Below are 25363 nucleotides of genomic sequence, written 5' to 3'. Positions count from 1 at the left end.
CTGGTCAAACCATGTCTTTGTGGAGCTGATCTTGTACACAGGAACATGCCATAGTATTAAAAGTACCTTTTGATGGAACCAACTTAAGTAAAAGACACTGTAGACAATTTATCTTCCAACCGTGAGGTTACAGATTGGTGAAAACCCTTTTCTGTTCCACCATGACTGTGCTCCTGTGTACAAAGCCAGCTCTATAAAGACATGGTTTGGCCAGCCTGGTATGTAGGAACTCGAGTGCCCTGCACAGAGCCCTGACCTCAACCCAACTGAACACCTTTGGGATGACTTGGAATATTTTGCTGCCTTTGTACACTCAGCAAGGAGGGCATTTGTGAAGTCAGGTATAGAATGTTGGGTGAGAAGACCTGGCTCACAATCGGTATTCCAACTCATCCCAAAGGTGATCAGTAGAGTTGAGGTCAGGACTTTCTGTACAGGACACTCACGTTCTTTCACACCCAACTGGTCAAACCATGTCTTTGTGGAGCTGATTTTGTACACAGTATTAAAAGTACCTTTTGATGGAACCAACTTAACTAAAAGACACTGTAGACAATTTCTCTTCCAACCTTGTGGTAACAGTTTGGCGAAAACCCTTTTCTGTTCCACCATGACTGTGCCCCTGTGAACAAAGCCAGCTCTATAAAGACATGGTTTGGCCAGCTTGGTATGGAGGAACTCGAGTGACCTGCACAGAGCCCTGACCTCAATCCTTCTGAACACATTTGGGATGACTTGGAACATTTTACTGCCTTTGTGAAGTCAGGTATTGGTGTTGGGTGAGAAGACCTGGCTCACAATTCATCCCAAAGGTGTTCAGTAGAGTTGAGGTCCGGGCTCTGTCAGGACACTCAAACTGTTCAAACCATGTCTTTGTGGGGCTGATCTTGTACACAGGAACATGCCAGAGTATCATGCCATAGTATTAAAAGTACCTTTTGATGGAACCAACTTAAGTAAAAGACACTGTAGACAATTTCTCTTCCAACCGTGAGGTTACAGTTTGGTGAAAACCCTTTTATGTTCCACCATGACTGCGCTCCTGTGTACAAAGCCAGCTCCATAAAGACATGGTTTGGCCAGCCTGGTATGGAGGAACTCGAGTGTCCTGCACAGAGCCCTGACCTCAACTCTACTGAACACCTTTGGGATGACTTGGAATATTTTGCTGCCTTTGTCCACTAAGCCAGCAGATCATTTATGAAGTGTGGAGCTTGGTGTGGAGAAACTGGAGTGACCTGCACAGAGCCCTGACCTCAACCCTACTGAACACCTTTGGGATGAATTGGAATGCCTATTGTGAGCCAGGTCTTCTCATTCAACATGGTAACTCTACATGTAAAGCACACATCTAAGAGTCCAAGAAAGGGTCATCCCACTCCAAACTGATATACTGTATCACCTAACGTATGTGGACACCACTCTGGGTTATTATGTTCAGGTGTCTCCAGTGAAGGGTCACGGTAATACTACATCATACAACGACGCTGTAGCAGATTGTACTCTACTAACCTTGCGGTAATGGTCTATTGAATGCCCTTTTCTGGTCTCTGCTCAGAATGTATCAAAATGCAAAAACAAGAGAAGACACATTGGGGTGGATTTACTACAACTGGAGTGCGCAAGGTTTGGTGCAGCTGTGCATGGTAGCCAATCACGCCGACTTCAGTTTGCTCAATTAAGCTTTAACAAAAAAAAAAAAATCTAGAAGCTGATTGGAATCTATGCAGAACTCCATCAGATTTTGCACTCTTTAGTTTTAGTAAATCAACCCCATTGATCTGAATAGGATCTGTTCTTGTGTTGCCCTGTGAAACGTTCAGCATTTTGGGGGGGTTGACCTGCACCGTGCCATCAAATAGAATGTGATCCTTAACGCAATGCACATCAACGCACTTCAAAGTGCAGCAATGCAGGTAGAGAGACCAGCCAGAAGCAAAGAAAAGTAAGAGTCATGAATTTAAGGAAAGCAGTTTGCTTTTAGCGTGTCCTTTGTGCTCTCACCTTTAGCTTGGCAGGGAATGTCCACAATTTTCTCCATCTCCGCGGTCAAGTGTCTGTCGGGCTCTTTCACAAACTGTGGTGGCTCTGGAACACAAGAAGAAATTAGCCGAATCATTGGAAGAGTGATAGGACTGCTTCATAAAAAAAAAAAAATCTGATTTAGCCAGGCTGTAAAATGTGCAACGCCGCGCAGTAACTCAATTGGAAAAGTCATCAGTCTACAGCAATCGAAGAATTTATGGGTGCCAGTTCTGGGTAACATCGCTCCCCAGTAGCCTCTACCTAAAGTGTCGGTCCACTCAAAATTTATATTTTAGTTAAAGGTGGTGCCTAGTGGGCTGTGTCAGCTTCTGGCCTTGTATACTGCAGGATCACCTGGTTACAATTCCCAATTCTCTTCCCGTCCACCTGGGTTGTTCTTGCCCACTTTTGTGTGCCCCTGCTTCCTCCTGTTACATTTTCCCCATAAAATACATACATTCAGCTGGGATGTAATAAAAATGTATGCTCCCTATTGCTTGTGTTCTGTTTTTATTTATGGATTGCTCCACTAATGAAAGGTGCATTGGATGAGAACACAACTAAATGAAATCCAAAATCTGGATAGCATGGTGAGGAGTCAGACTCTTTGTGGGATATTTATTGCTGTCTGTGCTGCCACTGGTTAGCTCTCTCCTCAATTCTCATTCCAGTAACAGAAAGACGAAACAAACAGCAAAAAAACATCTTTTACATGGAGCGGGGAAGTTCCTTTACCAGGTTTTTGTTGCTTATATAGAGTAAAAGAGAGCGCCAAGAAGGAGAGATCAGATTTAATATCATTTTTATTTGTCCCAATAAACCGATACCAATATCCAACTCGTTTCAAGAGTCACACACGAGTCATCCTTCATCAGGGCTGAAATGTAATAAAAAGGCTTTATATATTCACCTAGTTCTTCTAATATAATAATACAAACAAATGTACCAAAGCATACCTTCCATAACGTCCCGCCTCACAGCAGGAGCCAAGTCTTCTCATCCAACACTAGCATCTGACCTTAATCAGGGGTCAGATCTTCTTGACCAACACCTGTACCTTAATTCATGGCTAGAGCCAGGTCTTCTTGACCAATATCTGTACCTTAATTCGCAACTGGAGACAGGTCTTCTGAACCAACAACTGTACCTTAATTCACGGCTAGAGCCAGGTCTTCTTGACCAATAGCTGTACCTTAATTCACAGCTGGAACCACGTCTTCTTGACCAACATCTGTACTTTAATTCACAACTGGAGCCAGGTCTTCTTGACCAATATCTGTACCTTAATTCATAGCTGGAGCCAGGACTTCTTGACCAACATCTGTACCTTAATTCGCAGCTAGAGCCAGGTCTTCTTGACCAATATCTGTACCTTAATTCACAACTAGAACCACGTCTTCTTGACCAACATCTGTACCTTAATTCACAGCTGGAGCCAGGTCTTCTTGACCAACATCAGCACCTATTTTCACAGCAGATGCCAGGTCTTCTCATCCAACATCAGTAGCTGATCTCAAAGTAGGAGTCAGGTCTTTTCACCCAACATCAGCACACAACCTCACAGCAGGAGCCAGGTCTTCTCGCTCAACATTGCCACCTACTCTCTCAACTGGAGGCAAGTCTTCTTATCCAACATCAGTACCTCGCTTCACAGCAAAAGCCAGGTTTTCTTTTCTGGCATTAGTGCCTTACTTCACGTCAGGAGCCAGGTTTTCTTGACCAACATCTGTACCCTAATTCGCAACTGGAGTCAGGTCTTTTTGACCAATATCTGTACCTTTATTCACAACTGGAGCCAGATTTTCTTGACCAATATCTGTACCTTAATTCACAGCTGGAGCCAGGTCTTCTTCATACGTACCTATTTTGCAACTGGAGCCAGGTCTTCTAGACCAACATCAGCACCTATTCTCACAGCATAAGCCAAGTCTTCTCATCCAACATCAGCAGCTGATCTCAAAGTAGGAGTCAGGTCTTCTCACCCAACATCAGCACACAACCTCACAGCAGGAGCCAGGTCTTCTCGCTCAACATTGCCACCCTCTCTCTCTCAACTGGAGGCAAGTCTTCTTGTCCAACATCAGTACCTCGCCTCACAGCAAAAGCCAGGTCTTCTTGTCCGGCATCAGTGCCTTACCTCATGTCAGGAGCCAGGTCTTCTTGTTCAACATCAACACCTTACCTCACAGTAAGAGCCAGATCTTATCACCCAACATCAGCACCTCACCTTGCAACTGGACCCAGATCTTCTTGATAAACAACAGTACCTCACCTCACAGCAAAAGCCAGGTCTTCTTGTGTGCCTTCATTGTTTAAAATCAACACTTGACCTCACAGCACGAGTCAGGTCTTCTTATTTAACATCAGCACCTGACCTCACGGAAGGAGCTAAGTCTTTTCATCCAACAACAGCACCTTATCTTTCAGCAGGAGCCAGATCTTCTCACCCAGCATAAGTACCTCACCTCACAGCAAGGGCCAGGTCTTTTTGCACAACATCAGTACCTCACACCATACTACTGGAGCTAATTCTTCTGATTCAATGCCAGTACCTGACCTCATAGTAGGAGATCTTGACTTTATTTTTACCTACACCCATCCCACCATTACATTTCAAAGAGTACATTATGGTCCAAGAAAAATGGTTACAATTTGACCAATTCTTACATTGGGGGTAATTTATCAAAACTGGAGCAGACAGAATCTGGAGCAGCTGTGTGTGGAAACCAATCAGCATCCATCTTCAGAAAAGCTGATTGGTTGCCATGTACCACTGCTCCAGATCCTGACTGCTCCCCTTTTGATAAATTCCCCTTTTTGGGTATAATATTGTAAGATTCTTCTGGGTATTTATTGCTGTCAGTGACCCCTTTGGGGAGATTTCCCCTCATTTCCTGTCCTGGTGTTTCAGGGTGTCAACAGAGCAGGACATGAGGAGAAATCCCAACAATGACAAAGATAACAAATGAAACAGACAAAGAATACAACCCTTCCCTTGACTTATCCAAAACGTAAACACAAAAATGTACTGAAAATAGGTAGAATTCGGGAAACAGTGAACTTAGGTTTTAAAGGTAACCCGCAACAGAGCTAAATACCTGTTTCAGAGACCTCATATAGAAGCTTCCATTCCAGGGAATCCTGGAATGCCCCCCCCCCACTGCTGACCTGCAAGTTAGAATGGCCAGGAGCCTATATCACCTTGGTTGTGGCTTGGTGGCATAATGCACATGGTAGTGCAATGGCACAAATTCCCCAAAACGTATCAGGTGCGATTTTTGACAGCTCATTCAAAAGTTACTGCACTGCACAAATGTGAACCTTCCCTAGGTCGGGAAACAGCTGCCTCCACCGCAGGCTTCTAAGATGAGTATTTTGTCTTCTGACAGATTCAATTTAAATGGGAACCATTTTGTTTTCCTTTTCTAGAAAAAAAAAAAAAAATCATTGTCTTCTAACTCGGCAGGCCACTGGGATTTGCTAATTAGGGATATATATCCGTTACAGAGCTGTAATCAATTAGAAACTGCTAGAAAGCTCGGCGTGTCATTGAGATTAGCGCACACTGTCCGCCAATAGATAATTGGATTGGACAGAGTATTCCCATGGTGGATTCTTCGTGACGAACAGGAAACACTCCAGTCGGTTAGTTTATGGCAGCGCACCTGCTTAATAACTTCACTCTGAAATACATGTGGCATAAAGAGGACCTGTCATGTAACGGTGAAAAAAAAGAAAATCCCTAGGCCATATTTTTATTTTCTTTAAAAGGGACATCGAAGCTAAATTACATTGTAAGAAACTACCTGATATGAAAAAAGAGCAGTAATCAGGGATTCAGGTGTAAGCATCCTTCACACTTGTGCATCCTGTAAAGCATTTGCTGTAAAATGTGTTATTGTGCTCCAGGCATGTTGTGTGGAGGTAGTGCGTTCATTTTAAATGGGCTGTCAACACTTCTCAATGCACAAAACAAACACTGTCTTGAAGAATCTCCAGCATTACAACACACTACACATGGCATGCAAACACCTTTCAGATGAATTGGAATGCCAGCTGCGAGCCAAGCCTTCTCATCCAACATCAGCACCTGACCTCACAGCAGGAGCCAGGTCTTCCCATCCAACATCAGCACCTGACCTCACAGCAGGAGCCAGGTCTTCCCATCCAACATCACCACCTGACCTCACAGCAGGAGCCAGATCTTCCCATCCAACATCAGCACCTGACTTCAGAGAAAGAGCCAGGACGTCTTCTCCAACTTCAGTACCTTACCTTAAGGCAGTAGCCAGGCCTTCTCATCCAACATTAGCACCTGAACTCAAAGCAGGAGCCAGGTCTTCTTATCCAACATCAGCACCTGACCTCAAAGCAGGAGCCAGGTCTTCTCATCCAACATCAGCACCTGACCTCAAAGCAGGAGCCAGGTCTTCTCATCCAACATCAGCACCTGACTTCAGAGAAAGAGCCAGAATGTCTTGTCCAACTTCAGTATTTTGCCTTAAGGCAAGAGCCAGGCCTTCTCATCCAACATCAGTACCTGACCTCAAAGTAGGAGGCAGGTCTTCTCATCCAACATCAGCACCTGACCTCAAAGCAGGAGCCAGGCCTTCTCATCCAACATCAGCACCTGACCTCAAAGCAGGAGCCAGGTCTTCTCATCCAACATCAGCACCTGACTTCAAAGTAGGAGGCAGGTCTTCTTATCCAACATTAGCACCTGACTTCACAGAAAGAACAAAGACTTCATGTCCAACTTGAGTATCCTACCTTAAGGCAGGAGCCAGGCCTTCTCATGCAACATCAGCACCTGACTTCAAAGCAGGAGCCAGGTCTTCTCATCCAACATCAGCACCTGACCTCACAGCAGGAGCCAGGCCTTCTCATCCAACAACAGCACCTGAGTTCAAAGTAGGATGCAGGTCTTCTTATCCAACATTAGCATCTGACTTCACAGAAAGAACCAATATTTCTTGTCCAACTTGCATATCCTATCTTAAGGCAGGAGCAAGGCCTTCTCATCCAACATCAGCACCGGACCTCACAGCAGGAGCCAGGTCTTCTCATCCAACATCAGCACCAGACCTCAAAGCAGGAGCCAGGTCTTCTCATTCAAGATCTGCACCAGACTTCAAAGCAGGAGCCAGGTCTTCTCATCCAACAACAGCACCTGACGTCACAGAAAGAGCCAGAACTTCTTGTCCAACTTCAGTATCTTAATTTAAGGCAGGGGCCAGGCCTTCTAATCAGTCAGTATCTGACCCTACAGTATGGGCCAGATCTTCAAATAGCACGAGCCAGGGCTTCATGTCCATCCAAAGTATCTCACCTCAAAGCAGAAGCCAGGTATTCTTGTTTAACATCAGGACCTAAACTCACAGCAGGAGCCAAATCTTCTCGTCTGACATCAATAGGTCTTCTTTTCCAACTTAAGTGCCTCACCTCAAAGCAAGATCCAGGTCTTCTTGTTCAGCATCATAACCTGAGCCAAGTCATCTAATCAATCAGTACCTGATCTTACAGATCTTACTTTCTCGTTTGACATCAGCACATGACCTTACGGGGGATCCTGATCTTTTCATCCAACTTAAATACCTTACCTCAAAGCAGAAGCAAAGTATTTTTGTTTAATATCAGCACCTGAATTCACAGCAGGAGCCAAGTCTTCTAATTAATCAGTATCTGACTTTACAGCATGAGCCAGGTCTTCTCATCCAACATCCTCACATGACCTCATGGCAGAAGCCAAGTCTTCTCATCCAACTTAAATACCTTACTTTAAAGCAGAAGCCAGGTATTCTTGTTCAACATCAGCACCTGCCTTCAAAGCAGAAGCCTCTTCTTCTCACACATTAGTACCTTACCTAGGTCTTTTCACCCAACATCAGCACCTTAACATGCAACGTGAAGCCAGGCCTTCTTGTCCAACATCAGTACCTCGCCTCATAGCAAAAGTCAGGTCTTTTCATCCAGCATTAGTATTTAACCTCACACCAGGAGCCAGGTCTTCTTGTCCAACATCAATACCTCCCCTCATAGGAGGAGCCATGTCTTCTAGACGTACAAAAGCACCTGACCTCAGAGCGGGAGCCAGGTCTTCTCTCATCAAACATCAGCACCTTATGTTGCAACTGGAGCCAGGTCTTTTTGTCCAACAGCAATACCTCCGCTCATAGGAGGAGCCAGATCTTCTCACCGTACATCAGTACCTCACCTCACTGAAAAAGCCAGGTCTTCTAGTCCAGCATTCGTACTTTACCTTGCAACAAGAGCCAGATCTTTTAATCCAGCTTAAGAACCTCACCTCACAGCAAGGGCCAACATCATGACCCCATCTTACTGCAGGAGCTAATTCTTCTCATCCAATACTAGTAGGATATCTTGACTTTATTTCTACTTTTTGAGTTCTGCCACCCATCCCTCCATCCCCATTATTCAATGTGGTGACTTTATTTTGATAGCGGGACTGAGGCCTCTACAATTAAGCCCCACATGGAAAATACACATTAGAGAAGGTTCTTCTATGGGTGGAGAAGCCATTCTCACTAATTTTGACTCAGTGTGCTAGATCTGTCTGCAGATGGGTGCCATTATCTTGTAGCCTAACCAGTGGCTAATGAGCTAGCATTCATCCCAACCGGCATCAGAGAGCAGAGACGCCAGCCAACTCGGTTTAAGTTCTGTGCCATCCGAGCGGTACTATTTTCCCTTGTCTATGTACAAAGTGCTATTGTTATTTAGTGAACTAATATTCAGAGGCTGATCTATTTCTAACAAACAGGTCAACTTCCAACCAGAAATGCCATTGATGCTCTTACCAAGAACAGTTAGGTAGGCTCCAGCTGTGACGGGAGGTACACTGCTGCTGCGTAACGTCACCTCGCAAGAGTAATAGCCGGCATCACTCAGGGTGGGGTTCAGGATGGTAAGACGGCGCCCAAATTCGCTCACCCCGCTGGAGACAAGAGATCCATCCTTCTTCCATAGTATATTTAGCTTGGCAAGGGGTCTGAATGGAGAGAAAATAATTTGTAGATCATCAACAGACGCTAATATACAGAGGATTCATAGGACCTTCTGCGTTAGCTCCATTTTAATTCCCACCAAGTGGTAGGCATAGCCTAAGTGGAATTGTGTGTGACGTGCTTGGCTTTGCCAGAGTGTTCTTTGGGGAACCATCTGGGTTATAGTTTTATAATCCCTATATTGTTGTTCATCTATAGGATGACATATATACGGGTTTTACCCCTCCTATGGCTTGCTGATGTCCTCCTGGATGATCCTAGAGGTGCACAAACAAAAAATTGTTTCCTGACTGTTACCTATTTAATGATCCTGTGTATTCCTGGTAAGATGCCCTCCAATAGGCCCAATCCCCTTTCTTTATGTATATACAGTCTATTTTTTCATGTGTCTTTTACTTCTAGTTGCGTATCTTTGCAGTACTCTAAACTCTCCTGAAGAAGCCAATGATTGGTGAAATATGTTAGGTTGAAGTCACTGCACGTTTATTGAAGCCACATATATATTTTGTGATGATTTTAGTTATCAATACCGTGAGAGTGTTGTTTTTAACCACTTATGGTCCGTCCTGTGGCAGTTTTACTGCGTCAGGGCGGCTCTCCTGTGTAAAATCAAGTATATATAAGTGATTTTGCACCACCGTCATAGAGGGTGCACGTGTGCCGCCGGATCACTTCTGCTGTGAACACTCACAGTGCCAGTGAATGGATGTCCACTGGCAGCCGCCGATCGTCGGGCAGGACACAGAACAGAGCTCTGCCTATGTAAACAAGGCATCTGTTCTGATAGGTGGGGGAGTGAAGGATCGTGTGTCCCTGCAAAGCTGGAAACATGATCCTTCACTTCCCATAGTAACAGCCCCACCTAGTGTAAACCAAGCACATAGCTAAGCACACAGTTGACCCTTTGATTACCATAGATGTTTAACTCCTTCACAGCCATCAATACAGTGTCAGTGCATATTTTTAGCACTGATCACTGTATAAATGTCACTGGTTCCCACAAATGTCAGTTAGTGTAAAAATGTCCGCCTTGATATCGCATGTCCCGCTATAAGTCGCTGATCGCCACCAAGACTAGTATTGAAAAAAAATGTTTTAAAAAATGCCAGTATATGTCTCATAGTTTGTAGATTCTATAACTTTTGCGCAAACTAATCAATATACGCTTATATCGATATTGCACTTCCGCTATAAGTCGCTGATCGCCGCCATTACTAGTATTGAAAAAAAAATGTTTTAAAAATTGCCAGTATATGTCTCATAGTTTGTAGATGCTATAACTTTTGCGCAAACTAATCAATATACGCTTATTGGGATTTTTTTCATCAAAATTATGTATCAGAATACATTTTGGCCTAAATCTATGAAGAAATGTTATCTTTTACTGGATATGTTTTATAGCAGAGAATAAAAAAATACTGTTTTTTTTTCAAAACAGTCGTTCTTTTCTTTGTTTATAACGCAAAAAGAAAAAAGCGCAGAGGTCATCAAGTACCACCAAAAAGAAAGCTCTACTTGTGGGGGGCAAAAAATTATATAAATGTCATTTATATACGTTGTGTTACTGCGCAATTGTCAGTTAAAGTAATGCAAAAAATGGCCTGGCCAGGAAGGGTGTGGGGGGGGGGGGGGTGTAAATCTTCCGGAAGTCAAGTGGTTAACAATGATTCTATTTTAATAAATAATTCTTTTTAATTTAAATAAATTTTTATACATATTTCGTGTGTGAATCTGGCACCTTGGAAATCCCTTTTTGCTTTCCATTTTCATTTTGTCATGTTTGTTGGGATGTGGTGCCCTTGATCCCCGGGGTACCTGGTATTTCCATATATTTAATACATAAAGGGAACTTTTGTAATGTTTGGAAACAGCGGGATCCGATCCAGAATTTATGTCTTTCACACCTTCCTGAACTTCATAGCCTTGTCAGCTTCCCGCCCCTCGGAGCTGGGCATTGAGCTCTGCACCTTCTTCAACTGCCACAGATCAAAAGCTGATAGTGACCAGGGGCGGACTGACCTTTGGGGCACTGCCCGAGGGCTTGGGTTCAGTAGGGGGCTCCATTAAAATGATACCATTGATAGGCTTTTTTGGGTGCGGTATGAGTGTGGACAAGGACACAGGGGCCCCATGATCCCATATTGCCCAGGGGCCCCATGAGTTGTCAGTCCACCCCTGATAGTGACTACATGTTGATGGACTGCAGGTCGATCTACATTTTTTTATCTGCACATGGATAAAACGTGATAAAGGAAGGAAAATACTTTGGATGATTGTCCATACTGACCTGGCATTGGCCACGCACTCCATCATCACCTCAGAGGTCCCGGACACCACGCTGGTGTTCTGAGGCGCAATGACAATAACGGGAGCAATCGGGTCTGCGGGTCCACCGACATCTGCTGAGACATAACGAAATACAAGGAGACACAAATGTGAGCTCTGACAGTAGACACCTTCAGGATGAGCCAGTTTGACGCTTTAAAAATTTAGGCTGAGAACCACAGATATCACTAAATTGTGAGACACATAGAAGAACCAATCATGTACTCAGAACCTCGGGATTGGAGCCAATGAATCCAAGTCATTGTGGAGGGCGTTGGGAAAGGCTAAAAAATGTTTTTTTTGCCATCTGTGTCCAGTTGGGGAGATTTCCGTTCACTTCCTGCGATTTAGTTACAACTGTAATTGTGAGTAAAATTCTCCCAAATGACATAAACCCCCTCTTAGGGCTGTCTTTAATATTGATTGGACCCTGGGCAATCATTTTCTCCCCTCCCATACAATTTTGCTCTCCACTCAACATTCCCAAAAACACGAACACACACACTTATCCTAAAAAAAACCCCCATCATTACACAGGACTCCTCCCCTATACTACCCCCATCATTACACAGGACCCCTCGCCCATACTACCCCCATCATTACACAGGACTCCTCCCCTATACTACCCCCATCATTACACAGGGCCCCCTACTCCATAACACCCCCATCATTGCACAGGACTCCTCCCCTATACTACCCCCATCATTACACAGAACCCCTCACCCCATACCAACCCCATTATTACAGTGGACCCTCCCCCATACCAACCCCATCAATACACAGGATCCCGCGCCCATACCACCCCCATCATTACACAGGATCCCTCCTCCATACTACCCCCATCATTACACAGGGCCCCCTACTCCATAACACCCCCATCATTGCACAGGGCCTGTCCCGCATACCAACCCCATCATTACACAGGACCCCTCCCCCTTACCAACCCCATCAACAAACAGGACCCCTCCCCCATACTACACCCATTATTACACAGGACCCCTCACCCCATACCAACCCCATCATTACAGTGGACCCCTCCCCCATACCAACCCCATCAATACACAGGATCCCTCCCCCATACTACCCCCATCATTACACAGGGCCCCCTACTCCATAACACCCCCATCATTGCACAGGGTCTGTCCCGCATACCAACCCCATCATTACACAGGACCCCCTTCCCTCCCTTCACAGACCCCTGCATCACCACCCCTCTTCCCCCCAGTGGTCTCATCTTGATAGTGTCCAGAGGATGTCAGACAAACAGGAACACCCCGCCGAACCCTCTGGTGAAGAAGTTGATCAGCGGGCTTGTCAGACACGGTGAGGGAGAGGGGTCAGTGTGACTGTGCTTTGAAAATGGTTCACCTTACCAAGCTGTCCAATCAGCATACAGGCTGCAGACATAACACCCAATCAATCACCACCCAACATTCAATTCTGCTGAGTGATAGCCAAATCTACATATCAACTATTTGTCAGCAGCACGAGCTCAAGGGGCAGCTCAGCTGCTCGGGACCCCACAATAATGACTGGGCTCGGGGCAGCTGCCCCTTTTGCCATACAGTACATACAGCCCTGTCCCCTCTTAGACAGTTTTCATCAGAACAACATTCCCCATTGGAGGATTTCCCCTCTGTTCCTGTTTTGGTGACAATTCAATTGATTTTCCCATGACTTTCAACCCAGGTGATTGTGGTCACCAAGTCAAGGTTGAACCTCTCCAACAGGGACAAAGGATGCAATAAACACCCGACATGGGGTCTAACTCCTCTCCACTCCATTTGAAACAATCATTTAAAAAATAATCAACAGAGGCAGCTCTTTGGCCAAGACCAAGTGTAGTATCTGTTCTTATCAGTGTCCAGCAGGGTTGCTCCACCATCATTCTTGTCTTCTGGCTGGGATGGCTGGCTGTAGAGTATCCCTACTGGCATGATGGGGGTCTTGAGGGATCTCCCCAATGGGAAAAAAAACGAAATTAGGTGCCCCATGGGTAAGGTGGGGTCAGTAGTAGTGCAGAGGATTCTGAAGGGCCCATTGTCTTCTGATTCGAGCAGCGCTGCATTGTCAGGCCAGGGGTCGAAGTGTTGCCCCAGGGATCCTCCTGGTATGGGCTTGGAACCCCACTGTCAGAAAGGGCACTAGGCCACAACACCACTCGTGTTTTCTGCTCAACACCTTATGGGTTGGGACTTTTGTCCAAGACCAGGTCAATTTTTGTTACCAGGCTGCAGGACCTGACCAATACACCTGCACTGGCCCTTTTGTTTTGTTTCTCTTCACATATGTCACTTGCATTTATATGTGTTTTATTTACTCAGGATGGTTGGTGGGTCCTCTGGCCTACTATGAAGTCTCTTTGGAAGAGCCCCTCACATAGTAATCATGTCAGGGCAAGAGCTGAGGAACGGACAGGCAGGCCTAAACAATGTAATGCACTGGCTGACGACAACCACCACCCACAGACCGAAGTCCCTCAGGGCGCGGAGTCTAAGTCCCAGGCTGCCCTTCACCAGGGCCCCTGATGGTGGGGATGGACTTGACGCAGCCAGGAACCAGGTTGCGGCCCCCGAGACACCTCAGTTGTGGTAATGGCCGCCGCCAATGGCGTGTAGCTGGTGGAAAAGACAATAGAGTAGTCAGGCAGGCCGGGTCAACAACAACGGGACAAAACGGTACAGGACAGCAGACAAGAATCACAGGTCACGAGACGGGTTAGCAACAGAGGGTCAGATCAAAGGAGAACGCAAAGAATAGTCGAGTCACAAGCCGAGTCAGATTCCAGGAGAGTCACGAGAGTCAGAACAGAGTAATAGCAACACAAAGACACAAGACACAAGTGCCAAGAGCATGTGCGGACCACAGGCTTATATGTCATCAGCCACACCCCTCTGGGGGATGGACCTCTGAGACCTGAAGGCATAAAGGATTCCCACCATGCTCAGCAGAAATCCAAGATGGATGCCACCACATGGAGTAACATAACCTCTGGGAAAAGGTAGGACCTTGACAAATCATTGGCTGGCTTTGGCTGATCATGAGGAGCAGGGACCACCATGCCTCTTGGCTAGGTGGACTGGATTGTGCCCCTGTCAGGAGTTTTGCACACTGGGGGGGGGGGGTAAGTGAAGGGTACTTCCTCTTCAGAAGGGGACCATATGACACACCCTAAGTGTTCTTTTGTGTGTGTTTGTGGAGAGGTGCAGCGGCAGTAACGACACAGAGTCCGGTTGCAGATGACATAAAAGGTTGTATTGCAGAAGTTCAGCTACAAACAACCCAGCGGGAGCGTGCCCCATCAATTAACGCTCATAATGCCGTGTAATGCAGAGATGTAGCGGGTAAACATGCACCGCCAGCGTCTGTCTCAGAGGGCGGAATATGGCCTGGCCGGTCCAGTCCCAAAAGGGGAGGCTTTCCAATGAAGGATGGAGTGTCCCTAGCCTGTCTCTACTCATCAGGAACCGTACCTTGCCACTAGTCACTATCCCTAACAGACAGTTTCTCTTTTCCTACACTGCCCACTTTGCAAATGCACGCCAAAACCTAGGGGCAGGGACTTATAAAGACTCTGCCAACCCAAGATGGCCGCTAGAGGTCTCCTGGATGCAGCGTAGCCAACCAAAACACTGCCTTGGGGGACCAAGATAGCATAGAGCAGGGGTCTCCAAACTATGGCCCTCCAGGTGTTGAGGAACTATGAGGCCTTGCAAGAACCTTGAGGAACCATGAGGCCCGGCACTGTTCAGTCAGCAGGACAGCAAACACACGCCCGGGATTTACTGCAAATGAAACATGCCCGCTGTCCTGACTAACACTCCCGGACACCGCTGACCCTTCTGCTGACAAAGGCAATGCTTTACAGAACCCATATCATGCGCAGACCTGTAACACCGCACCACAGTCATTTGTTATGTGCACCAGGAGCCAAGAGAAGTGCAACGCAAGTCCAAGGACAGCCACAGGCAAGACTCACAGAGGCATAATGGGCCATAGTTTGGAGACCCCTGGCATAGAGAAACCAGGTTCCTCTGGACATCTTCTCCGCCTTCGATATCTCTCCAGTCAAGCGCCACCTACAGTGGAGGAAACAGACTGCACCTGCCTATATGTTCATATGTACGGTTTTTGGTATACTTGTTTTTGCGCACAGCACCATAGACTCAAAAAAAAAAAAAAAAGGCTCTTTGCAGATGTTCAAAGATATTTTTATCCTGAAAAGCTCAGTTTAAATACTGTATGTGGTGTCTTCAGGCCAAACCATGACACCTTGTATCGCCATGCCTCGCTGCCTGGCTTCTGACCAGTTGACAGGCTGATGTCCAGTTCCAAGGACCGGCAGGAGGTCACCCAAGTTCTGTTTTATGTATCATTGAACTCGCGTTGCACTTCTCTTGGCTCCTGGTGCACATCACAGATGACCGTGGTGCGGAGTTGCAGGTCTGCGCATGTTATGGGTTCTGTAAAGCATTGCCTTTGTCAGCAGAAGGGCCAGCGGTGTCTGGGAGCGTTAGTCAGGACAGCGGGCATGTTTCATTTGCAGTAAATCCCAGGCGTGTGTTTGCTGTCCTGCTGACTCAACAGTCCCGGGTTCTGGAGATTAGCTGGGACTTTACCATTCCGGCTCTGAATGCAACACAAACCCCCGGCACAGCGTTCAGTCTTTTTAAATGGCAACTAATGTCATTTTATATCTTTCCTGCTCCCTTTCTTGCTTTGTATCTATTGCCATTCGAGTTAATACATGTACGCTATATAAATCCTCTATAGTAATAATAATAATAATAATAATAATAAATAAAAGATTGCAGAATGTGACGGAAAATGGGATTTTTGTACTCACAGTAAAATCCTTTCACAAGGTCCGGGGCAAAACCGGTGGGAGCCGGGATTAAAGGCACCCAGCAGCCTAATTAATAGAGATAGCTTTTAGAGCTCAGCCTGACCCACTTACTAAGTGAGGCAAATGCCAGCGACTCTGAAAAGTGCTCCGCAGCCAACTGTTACCCAAATGGAATCTGCAAAATGGAATCTGCGAAGCCCGGGGCCCGAACGTCACTTCCAGGCTATCTAAGTCCAGCGAGGTCCAGACACGGTACTTCTGAGGCCAGGCTGATAACGGTCATACGGAAAATGATTGAAGGAAATGGTGCCAACTGGTTAGTCATAACACAGCAGAGCTGTAGAAAAGCTGGAGCACTCCTAGGACAACGCCATTGTCTGATCCCAGGAGGCCGCGTCCCGTGTACCCGGCAGTGTAACCCAAAAGGTGAAAAACTTTGTGTCCATCAATGGATGAGAAAGTAAATATGCTGTATGTGCTTATCCCCTAGACTCTTCCTTTCATTAGCATCTGCCCCCTAGACCCTTCCCTTCACCGGCATCTACCACTTAGACTCTTCCCTTCACTGGCTTCTGCCCCCTAGACTCTTCCCTTAACTATCAACTTCCCCCCCAGACTCTTCCCTTCACTACCATCTGCCCCCTAGACTCTTCCCTTCACCGGCATCTACCACCTAGACTCTACCCTACAGTGGCTTCTGCCCCCTAGACCCTTCCCTTCCCTACCATCTGCCCCCTAGACTCTTCCCTTAACTATCATCTTCCCCCCCAGACTCTTCTCTTCACTACCATCTGCCCCCTAGACTCTTCCCTTCACCGGCTTCTACCACTTAGACTCTTCCCTTCACTGGCTTCTGCCCCCTAGACTCTTCCCTTAACTATCATCTTCCCCCCCAGACTCTTCTCTTCACTACCATCTGCCCCCTAGACTCTTCCCTTCACCGGCTTCTACCACTTAGACTCTTCCCTTCACTGGCTTCTGCCCCCTAGACTCTTTACTTCACCGGCATCTGCCCCTTAGACTCTTCTCTTCACTACCATCTGCCCCCTAGACTCTTCCCTTCACCGGCATCTACCACCTAGACTCTACCCTACAGTGGCTTCTGCCCCTTAGACCCTTCCCTTTCCTTCACTACCATCTGCCCCCTAGACTCTTCCCTTAACTATCATCTTCCCCCCCAGACTCTTCTCTTCACTACCATCTGCCCCCTAGACTCTTCCCTTCACCGGCTTCTACCACTTAGACTCTACCCTACACTGGCTTCTGCCCCCTAGAACCTTCCCTTCACTACCATCTGCCCCCTCGACTCTTCCCTTCACTACCATCTGCCCCCCAGACTCTTCCTTTCACTGACATGTGCCCCCCCCAGACTCTTCCCTTCACTGACATCTGCCCCAAAAACTCTTCCCTTCACTGGCATCTGCCCCCCAGATTCTTCAATTCACTACCATCTGCCCCCCCAGACTCTTCCCTTCACTGAAATCTGCCCCCCCCGACTCTTCCCTTCACCACGATCTGCCCCCCTGACTCTTCCCTTCACTGACATCTGCCCCCCCCAGACTTTTCCCTTCACTGGCATCTGCCCCCCAGACTCTTCCCTTCACTAGGATCTGCCCCCCAGACTCTTCCCTTCACTGGCATCTGCCCCCCAGACTCTTCCCTTCACTGACACCTGCCCCCCCCCCCCCCCAGATTCTTCAGTTTACTACCATCTGCCCCCCAGACTCTTCCATTCACTGACATCTGCCCCCCAGACTCTTCCATTCACTGACATCTGCCCCCCAGACTCTTCCATTCACTGACATCTGCCCCCCAAGACTCTTCCATTCACTGACATCTGCCCCCCAGACTCTTCTATTCACTGACATCTGCCCCCCAGACTCTTCCATTCACTGAAATCTGCCCCCCAGACTCTTCCATTCACTGACATCTGCCCCCCCAGACTCTTCCATTCACTGACATCTGCCCCCCCAGACTCTTCCATTCACTGACATCTGCCCCCCCAGACTCTTCCATTCACTGACATCTGCCCCCCAGACTCTTCCATTCACTGACATCTGCCCCCCAGACTCTTCCATTCACTGACATCTGCCCCCAGACTCTTCCATTCACTGACATCTGCCCCCCAGACTCTTCCATTCACTGACATCTGCCCCCCAGACTCTTCCATTCACTGACATCTGCCCCTCAGACTCTTCCATTCACTGACATCTGCCCCCCCAGACTCTTCCATTCACTGACATCTGCCCCTCAGACTCTTCCCTTCACTGACATATGCCCCCCCCCCCCAGAGTTATCCCTTCACTGACATCTGCCCCCCCCCCCAGAGTTTTCCCTGCACTGACATCTGCCCCCCCCCCAGAGTTTTCCCTTCACTGACATCTGCCCCCCCAGACTCTTCCCTTCACCGATATCTGCACCCCAGATTCTTCCCTTCACTGACATCTGCCCCCCCCATAGACTCTTCCCTTCACTGACATCTGCCCCCCAGACTCTTCCCTTCACTGACATCTGCCCCCCCAGAGTTATCCCTTCACTGACATCTGCACCCCAGACTCTTCCCTTCACTGACATCTGCCCCCCCAGACTCTTCCCTTCATTGACATCTGGCCCCCCAGACTCTTCCCTTCACTGACATCTGCCCCCCAGACTCTTCCCTTCACTGACATCTGCCCCCCCAGACTCTTCCCTTCACTGACATCTGCCCCCCAGACTCTTCCCTTCACTGACATCTGCCCCCCCAGACTCTTCCCTTCACTGACATCTGCCCCCCCCCAGACTCTTCCCTTCACTGACATCTGCCCCCCAGACTCTTCCCTTCACTGACATCTGCCCCCCCAGAGTTATCCCTTCACTGACATCTGCACCCCAGACTCTTCCCTTCACTGACATCTGCCCCCCCAGACTCTTCCCTTCACTGACATCTGCCCCCCCCATAGACTCTTCCCTTCACTGACATCTGCCCCCCAGACTCTTCCCTTCACTGACATCTGCCCCCCCAGAGTTATCCCTTCACTGACATCTGCCCCCCCCCAGACTCTTCCCTTCATTGACATCTGGCCCCCCAGACTCTTCCCTTCACTGACATCTGCCCCCCAGACTCTTCCCTTCACTGACATCTGCCCCCCCAGACTCTTCCCTTCACTGACATCTGCCCCCCCAGACTCTTCCCTTCACTGACATCTGCCCCCCCCCAGACTCTTCCCTTTACTGACATCTGCCCCCCAGACTCTTCCCTTCACTGACATCTGCCCCCCCCCAGAGTTTTCCCTTCACTGACATCTGCCCCCCCAGACTCTTCCCTTCATTGACATCTGCCCCCCCAGACTCTTCCCTTCATTGACATCTGCCCCCCCCAGACTCTTCCCTTCACTGACATCTGCCCCCCAGACTCTTCCCTTCACTGACATCTGCCCCCCAGACTCTTCCCTTCACTGACATCTGCCCCCCCCTCAGACTCTTCTGCCCCTCATGTCCGTCTAATCCTGAATCTGCAGTGAAGAGTACGGAGTCGCCATTCATGGTGCAGTGACTGGGGACTGGAATGAAGCCGACGTCTCCGCAGAATTCAATGCTGAATCATTTAGTAAATCAACAATTTTCCATTTTAGAACATCAAACAGTTTAAACGCGTTGGATGGCGGCGAGTAATGCGTCTGTATGTAGGGCAAACGTGAGCGACTGGATGTGAACGCGGGGAATAGAGGGATGGAAAGGTGCTTTACAGAGGCGGAAAACGTCCTATCTGTGCTAAGAGGCAAAAATGATCGACCACCCCGAATGTTCTTCCTATATTTTACCCCCCCCCGGGGTTCGGTCCCACCACAAAGCTGCTGCCACCTAGTGGACTGAAGAGTGCAGGGGGTCTCCAAACCTTTCAGTGTGAGGGCCACAAGCCCCCCTACCCTCCCCCCTTCACGTTAGAAGTCCCCCCTAACATCTGAAGTCACCCTTTTATATCAGAGCCCCCCCATTTACATTAGAAGCCCCCCTTACATCAGAAGTCCCCCTTTCACATCAGAAACCTCTTTGATATCTGATGTGCCCTTCACATTAGAGCCCCTTTTTTGGATCAGAATTCTCCATCTCATATCAGAGCCCCCCATTTACATCAGAGGTCCCCCCTTCACATTAGAGCCCCCAGTTTACATCAGAAATCCCCCTTCATATCAGAACCCTCCCTTCGTACATTGACATCAGAATTCCCCATCTCATATCAGAGTCCCCTATTTACATTATAAGTCCCCCTTCAATACATCAGAGCCCCCCATTTACAGCAGAGGTCCCCTCTTCACAGCAGAGCCCCCCATTTACATCAGAAGTCCCCCTTCTTATCAGAACACCTCCCCATTGACATCAGAAGTCCCCCTTCACATCAGAGCCCCCATTTACATTAGAGGACCCCCTTCACATCAGAGCCCCCCATTGACATCAGAAGTCCCCCCTTCACATCAGAGCCCCCATTTACATCAGAGGACCCCCTTCACATCAGAGCCCCCCATTTACTTTAGAAGTCCCCCCTTCTCATCAGAGCCCCCCATTTACGTGAGAAGTCCAACTATTTATCAGAGCCCCCTTTTACTTCAAAAGTCCCCCTTAATATCAGACCCCCACCCTCTATTTACATCAGAAGTCCCTCCTTCACATCAGAGCCCCCCCATTTACATTAGAAGTCCCCCCTTCACATCAGAGCCCCATTTTACATCAGAAGTCCCCCTTAATATCAGACCCCCCCATTTACATCAGAAGTCCCTCCTTCACATCAAAGCCCCCCATTTACATCAGAGGACCCCCTTCACATCAGAGCCCCCATTTACATTAGAAGTCCCCCCTTCCCAAAACAGGAAGTCTCTGAGCAAGAACCTTCATGGCGGGATCTCCAGGGATTATTTTAACGAACGAACGAACGACTTACAACTTCTCGAATGACATTGACTGGAAGAAAGGGGAGAGGGAGACCTCTATGTCCAATGGTCTCACCCTTTGTGGATGGATTTTACTGGTGCCACACCCCTTATTGGCAAGACACTGAAAGACACCCGGGGCCCTAACTAGAAAAAAAAACCTCGCGGGGCTTTTAGAGGCACCACACCGAAAAACAACGCCGATACTCAAAGTGTAAAAAGTGAAAGCTTTATTGAACAATGTTACAACCACAGGGGGTGGGAGAGGTTGGAGGATTCACGTAGCTCATATTAAAAGAGGTAAATTTCATTTGGGTGCAGCGGTTGCATGACCGCGCAATTGTCAGTTAAAGTAACAGCTCCATAACGCAAACAAATGGGCCGGTCAGGAGGGGGGGGGGGGAGGGTAATATGAGCTATGTGAGTGCGCAAAAACCTCTCCCACACCTGTGGTTGTAACATTGTTCAATAAAGCTTTCACTTTTTACACTTTGAGTATCGACTGTTTTTTGGTGAAGTGCCTCTGAAAGCCCCTCGAGGTTTCTCCAGTGGGGGGTCCGTGTGTCTTCCAATGTCCTTCCAACGTCTCCAATGACATGAACAGGTTAACGCTTATGTAAGGCTGCAGCCGTTGGGTGGAAGTGCGATTACATTGCGGCACAAAGACCCGTGGAAGTGCGCCGCGTCCTAGAAAGGTAATCACTGTAAATATTCGGACAGATGTCAAGAAACGGAACGTCTACCGTGACCTGATAAATTGCATGTAAGTGCTTTCCCCTTACAGCGTCGCGGGAGTCGGCCGCGCTTTTTATATCCGCGTCCAGAAAGACTGAAATAACGAATCCTATGGAGAGCGATGTTCTGTAATAAACATGATGGAGGCTGACAATGGCATGGAAGGGCCACAGAAACGCCTGGAGCGCACCTCCGCCACGGAGCCCGCGCTTCGCTCAACGCACGGTCCAGAAAGTGGAGCAACCAGGGGAAAAAAGAGCAACAAAGTAACTGATGCAATGGAACTTTTCATTTCTGTATCCGGCAATGACGTGCGATACTTTGTATCAGTGTGGGCCCCAATCCCTGTGATGTCATAGACGGGGGTATGGTCATGTCCATATATGGTCACGACGTCACCTGGGACACCCCGCTCCTTTGCCTATATTGTAGGGGGGATGCATGGGCGGAGGGTTTTTTTCCCAGCGAGTTTCTAGCATAGCAACACAGATCGGCATCACCAGAGGAGGTGGATTTACGTCATGTGACTTTTCATTTCTGTATCCGGCAATGACGTGGGATACGTTGTATCAGTGTGGGCGCCAACCCCTGTGATGTCATAGACGGGGGTATGGTCATGTCCCCTCCCTCTTAGATTGTAAGCTCTCAGAATCAGGTTCTCCTAACCCTCTTGTATTGATTTGTATCATATCAGTGTGGGCTCCAATCCCTGTGATGTCATAGATGGGGGTATGGTCATGTCCATATATGGTCAACGACGTCACCTGGGACACCCCCCTCCTCCGCCTATATTGCAGGGGGGGGGAAATGCATGGGCGGAGGGTTTTTTACCTAGCGAATTTCTAGCATAGCAACACAGATCGGCATCACCAGAGGAGGTGGATTTACGTCATGTGACTTTTCATTTCTGTATCCGGCAATGACGTGCGATACTTTGTATCAGTGTGGGCGCCAATCCCTGTGATGTCATAGACGGGGGTATGCTCATGTCCCCTCCCTCTTAGATTGTAAGCTCTCAGGATCAGGTTCTCCTAACCCTCTTGTATTGATCTGTATCATATCAGTGTGGGCGTCAATCCCTGTGATGTCATAGATGGGGGTATGGTCATGTCCATATATGGTCACGACGTCACCTTGGACACCCCCCTCCTCCGCCTATATTGCAGGGGGGGGGGAATGCATGGGCGGAGGGTTTTTTTCCTAGCGAATTTCTAGCATAGCAACACAGATCGGCATCACCAGAGGAGGTGGATTTGCGTCATGTGACTTTTCATTTCTGTATCTGGCAATGACGTGGGATACGTTGTATCAGTGTGGGTGCCAATCCCTGTGATGTCATAGACGGGGGTATGGTCATGTCCCCTCCCTCTTAGATTGTAAGCTCCCAGGATCAGGTTCTCCTAACCCTCTTGTATTGATCTGTATCATTCCTGTATTGTCTCCCTTTACATAGTAAAGCGCTGAGCAAACTGTTGGCACCATAAATCCTGTATAATAATAATAATGTCCATATATGGTCAATGACGTCACCTGGGACACCCCACACCTTCGCCTATATTGCAGCGGGGATGACAGGTTCTGACCTTTTAGCGGCGGGAGGGGTTTTCTTTCGGCAAATTTCTAGCATAGCGACATGGATCGGCATCACCAGAGGATGTGTTTTTACATCACGGGACTCTCCTCCCCCATTTAGGTTCCTTCGCGTTTTGCGTTTTCTGAACGTGCGGCAAAACACACAGGAAACGCATTTTGCAAAATGTTTCAGAAAAAAACAAAAACAATAAAGTAACTGATGAAATGGAACTTTTCATTTCTGTATCCAGCAATGAAGTGGGATACTTTGTATCAGTGTGGGCGCCAATCCCTGTGATGTCATAGACGGGGGTATGGTCATGTCCATATATGGTCAACGACGTCACCTGGGACACCCCACTCCTTCACCTATATTGCAGGGGGGATGGGGGAGGACAGGTTCTGACTTTTCTGTGGGCGGATCGGCATCACCGGAGGATGTGGATTTACGTCACGGGACTTTTCCCCCCCCATTTAGGCCCCTTCACGCTTTGCGTTTTCTGAACGTGCGGCAAAAACACAGGAAATGCATTTTTGCAAAATGGTTCAGAAAAAACAAAAACAATAAAGTAACAGATGAAATGGAACTTTTCATTTCTGTATCCGGCAATGAAGTGGGATACTTTGTATCAATGTGGGCTCCAATCCCTGTGATGTCATAGATGGGCGGGTGGTCATATCCATATATGGTCAATGACGTCACCATGCAGGGGGGATCAGGGAGGACAGGTTCTGACCTTTCTGTGGGCGGATCGGCATCACCGGAGAATGTGGATTTACGTCATGTGACTTTTTATTTCTGTATCTGGCAATGAAGTGGGATACTTTGTATCGGTGTGGGCTCCAATCCCTGTGATGTCATAGATGGGGGTGTGGTCATGTCCATATATGGTCAACGACGTCACATGGGACACCCCGCTCCTCCACCTATATTGCAGGGGGAATCGGGGAGGACAGGTTCTGACCTTTCTGTGGGTGGATCGGCATCACCGGAGGATGTGGATTGGGTGGATCGGCATCACCGGAGGATGTGGATTTACGTCATGTGACTTTTCATTTCTGTATCCGGCAATGACGTGGGATACTTCGTATCGGTGTGGGCTCCAATCCCTGTGATGTCATAGATGGGGGTATGGTCATGTCCATATATGGTCAACGACGTCACCAGGGACACCCCGCTCCTCCACCTATATTGCAGGGGGGGATCGGGGAGGACAGGTTCCGACCTTTGGGTGGATCGGCATCACCGGAGGATGTGGATTTATGTCTTTTTTTCCCCATTTAGTCCCCTTCTCGTTTTGCGTTTTCTGAACGTGCGGCAAAACACAAAGCAACATGTTTCAGAAAAAAAAACAAAAAACTTGCTGCAAACACACGTCTCGCTTGTAGTGGCATTCGTTGTTAGGCTGCGTTCACACCTGCGCAGTTTGATCCATTTCTGCAGGGGGGGGCGTTGCGGTGCATTCTGCTTTTTTTCACACGTGTTTTTGATGCATTTTGCGTTTTATAGGTTTTCTTCTTTTAGCCAACTTGTTGCTGGGCAGATTAAATCCACAAAATGCATCAAAAACGCGCGACATGCGACTCCATTGAAGTCTATTGAACCAAAATGCCCGTTTTGCGTTTAAAAAAGTCCCTGACCCTTTCCAAAAAACCCCACAAAAACGCACCGGGTGAAAACGCGGAGATGTGACAGTGTCCCGTAGGAAGTCATGCAAAGTGGACTGTAACGCATTTCTGCATAACGCAAGACGCACCACAAAACGCATAGGTGTGAACCTAGCCTTAGTGGCACCCCAAATGTGGCTGCATTAGTTTTCTTTTCTTTTTTAGTCTGTTTTCACCTGGTGGTCTGGCCAGTAACACACCTCCTGTATTAGAGTGCCCCCCCCCCCACTCTGGAGGAAGGAGCACAGGGGGCACAGCAGATC

At 47.9% G+C, this 25363-nt stretch overlaps 1 protein-coding gene across 1 annotated transcript in view; it reads right to left on the bottom strand.

Moving 5' to 3' along the window:
* LOC149428638 (protein sidekick-2-like) overlaps positions 1-25363 on the bottom strand; it is a 61790-nt gene that overhangs the window by 20438 nt on the left and 15989 nt on the right. The window contains exons 3-5 of the mRNA XM_089667168.1: positions 11338-11449; positions 8844-9034; positions 2005-2088 (exon numbers count right to left, since the gene is read on the bottom strand). Coding sequence (XP_089523294.1) covers positions 2005-2088; positions 8844-9034; positions 11338-11449 — 387 coding nt within the window. The remainder of the gene's footprint in view (positions 1-2004; positions 2089-8843; positions 9035-11337; positions 11450-25363) is intronic.

This window comes from Staurois parvus, unplaced genomic scaffold (genome assembly GCF_062004578.1).
Source record: "Staurois parvus isolate SC_StPar_1 unplaced genomic scaffold, SC_StPar_1.0 ptg003069l, whole genome shotgun sequence".
Lineage (NCBI taxonomy): Eukaryota > Metazoa > Chordata > Amphibia > Anura > Ranidae > Staurois > Staurois parvus.
This window is presented reverse-complemented; position numbering and strand designations above follow the sequence as displayed.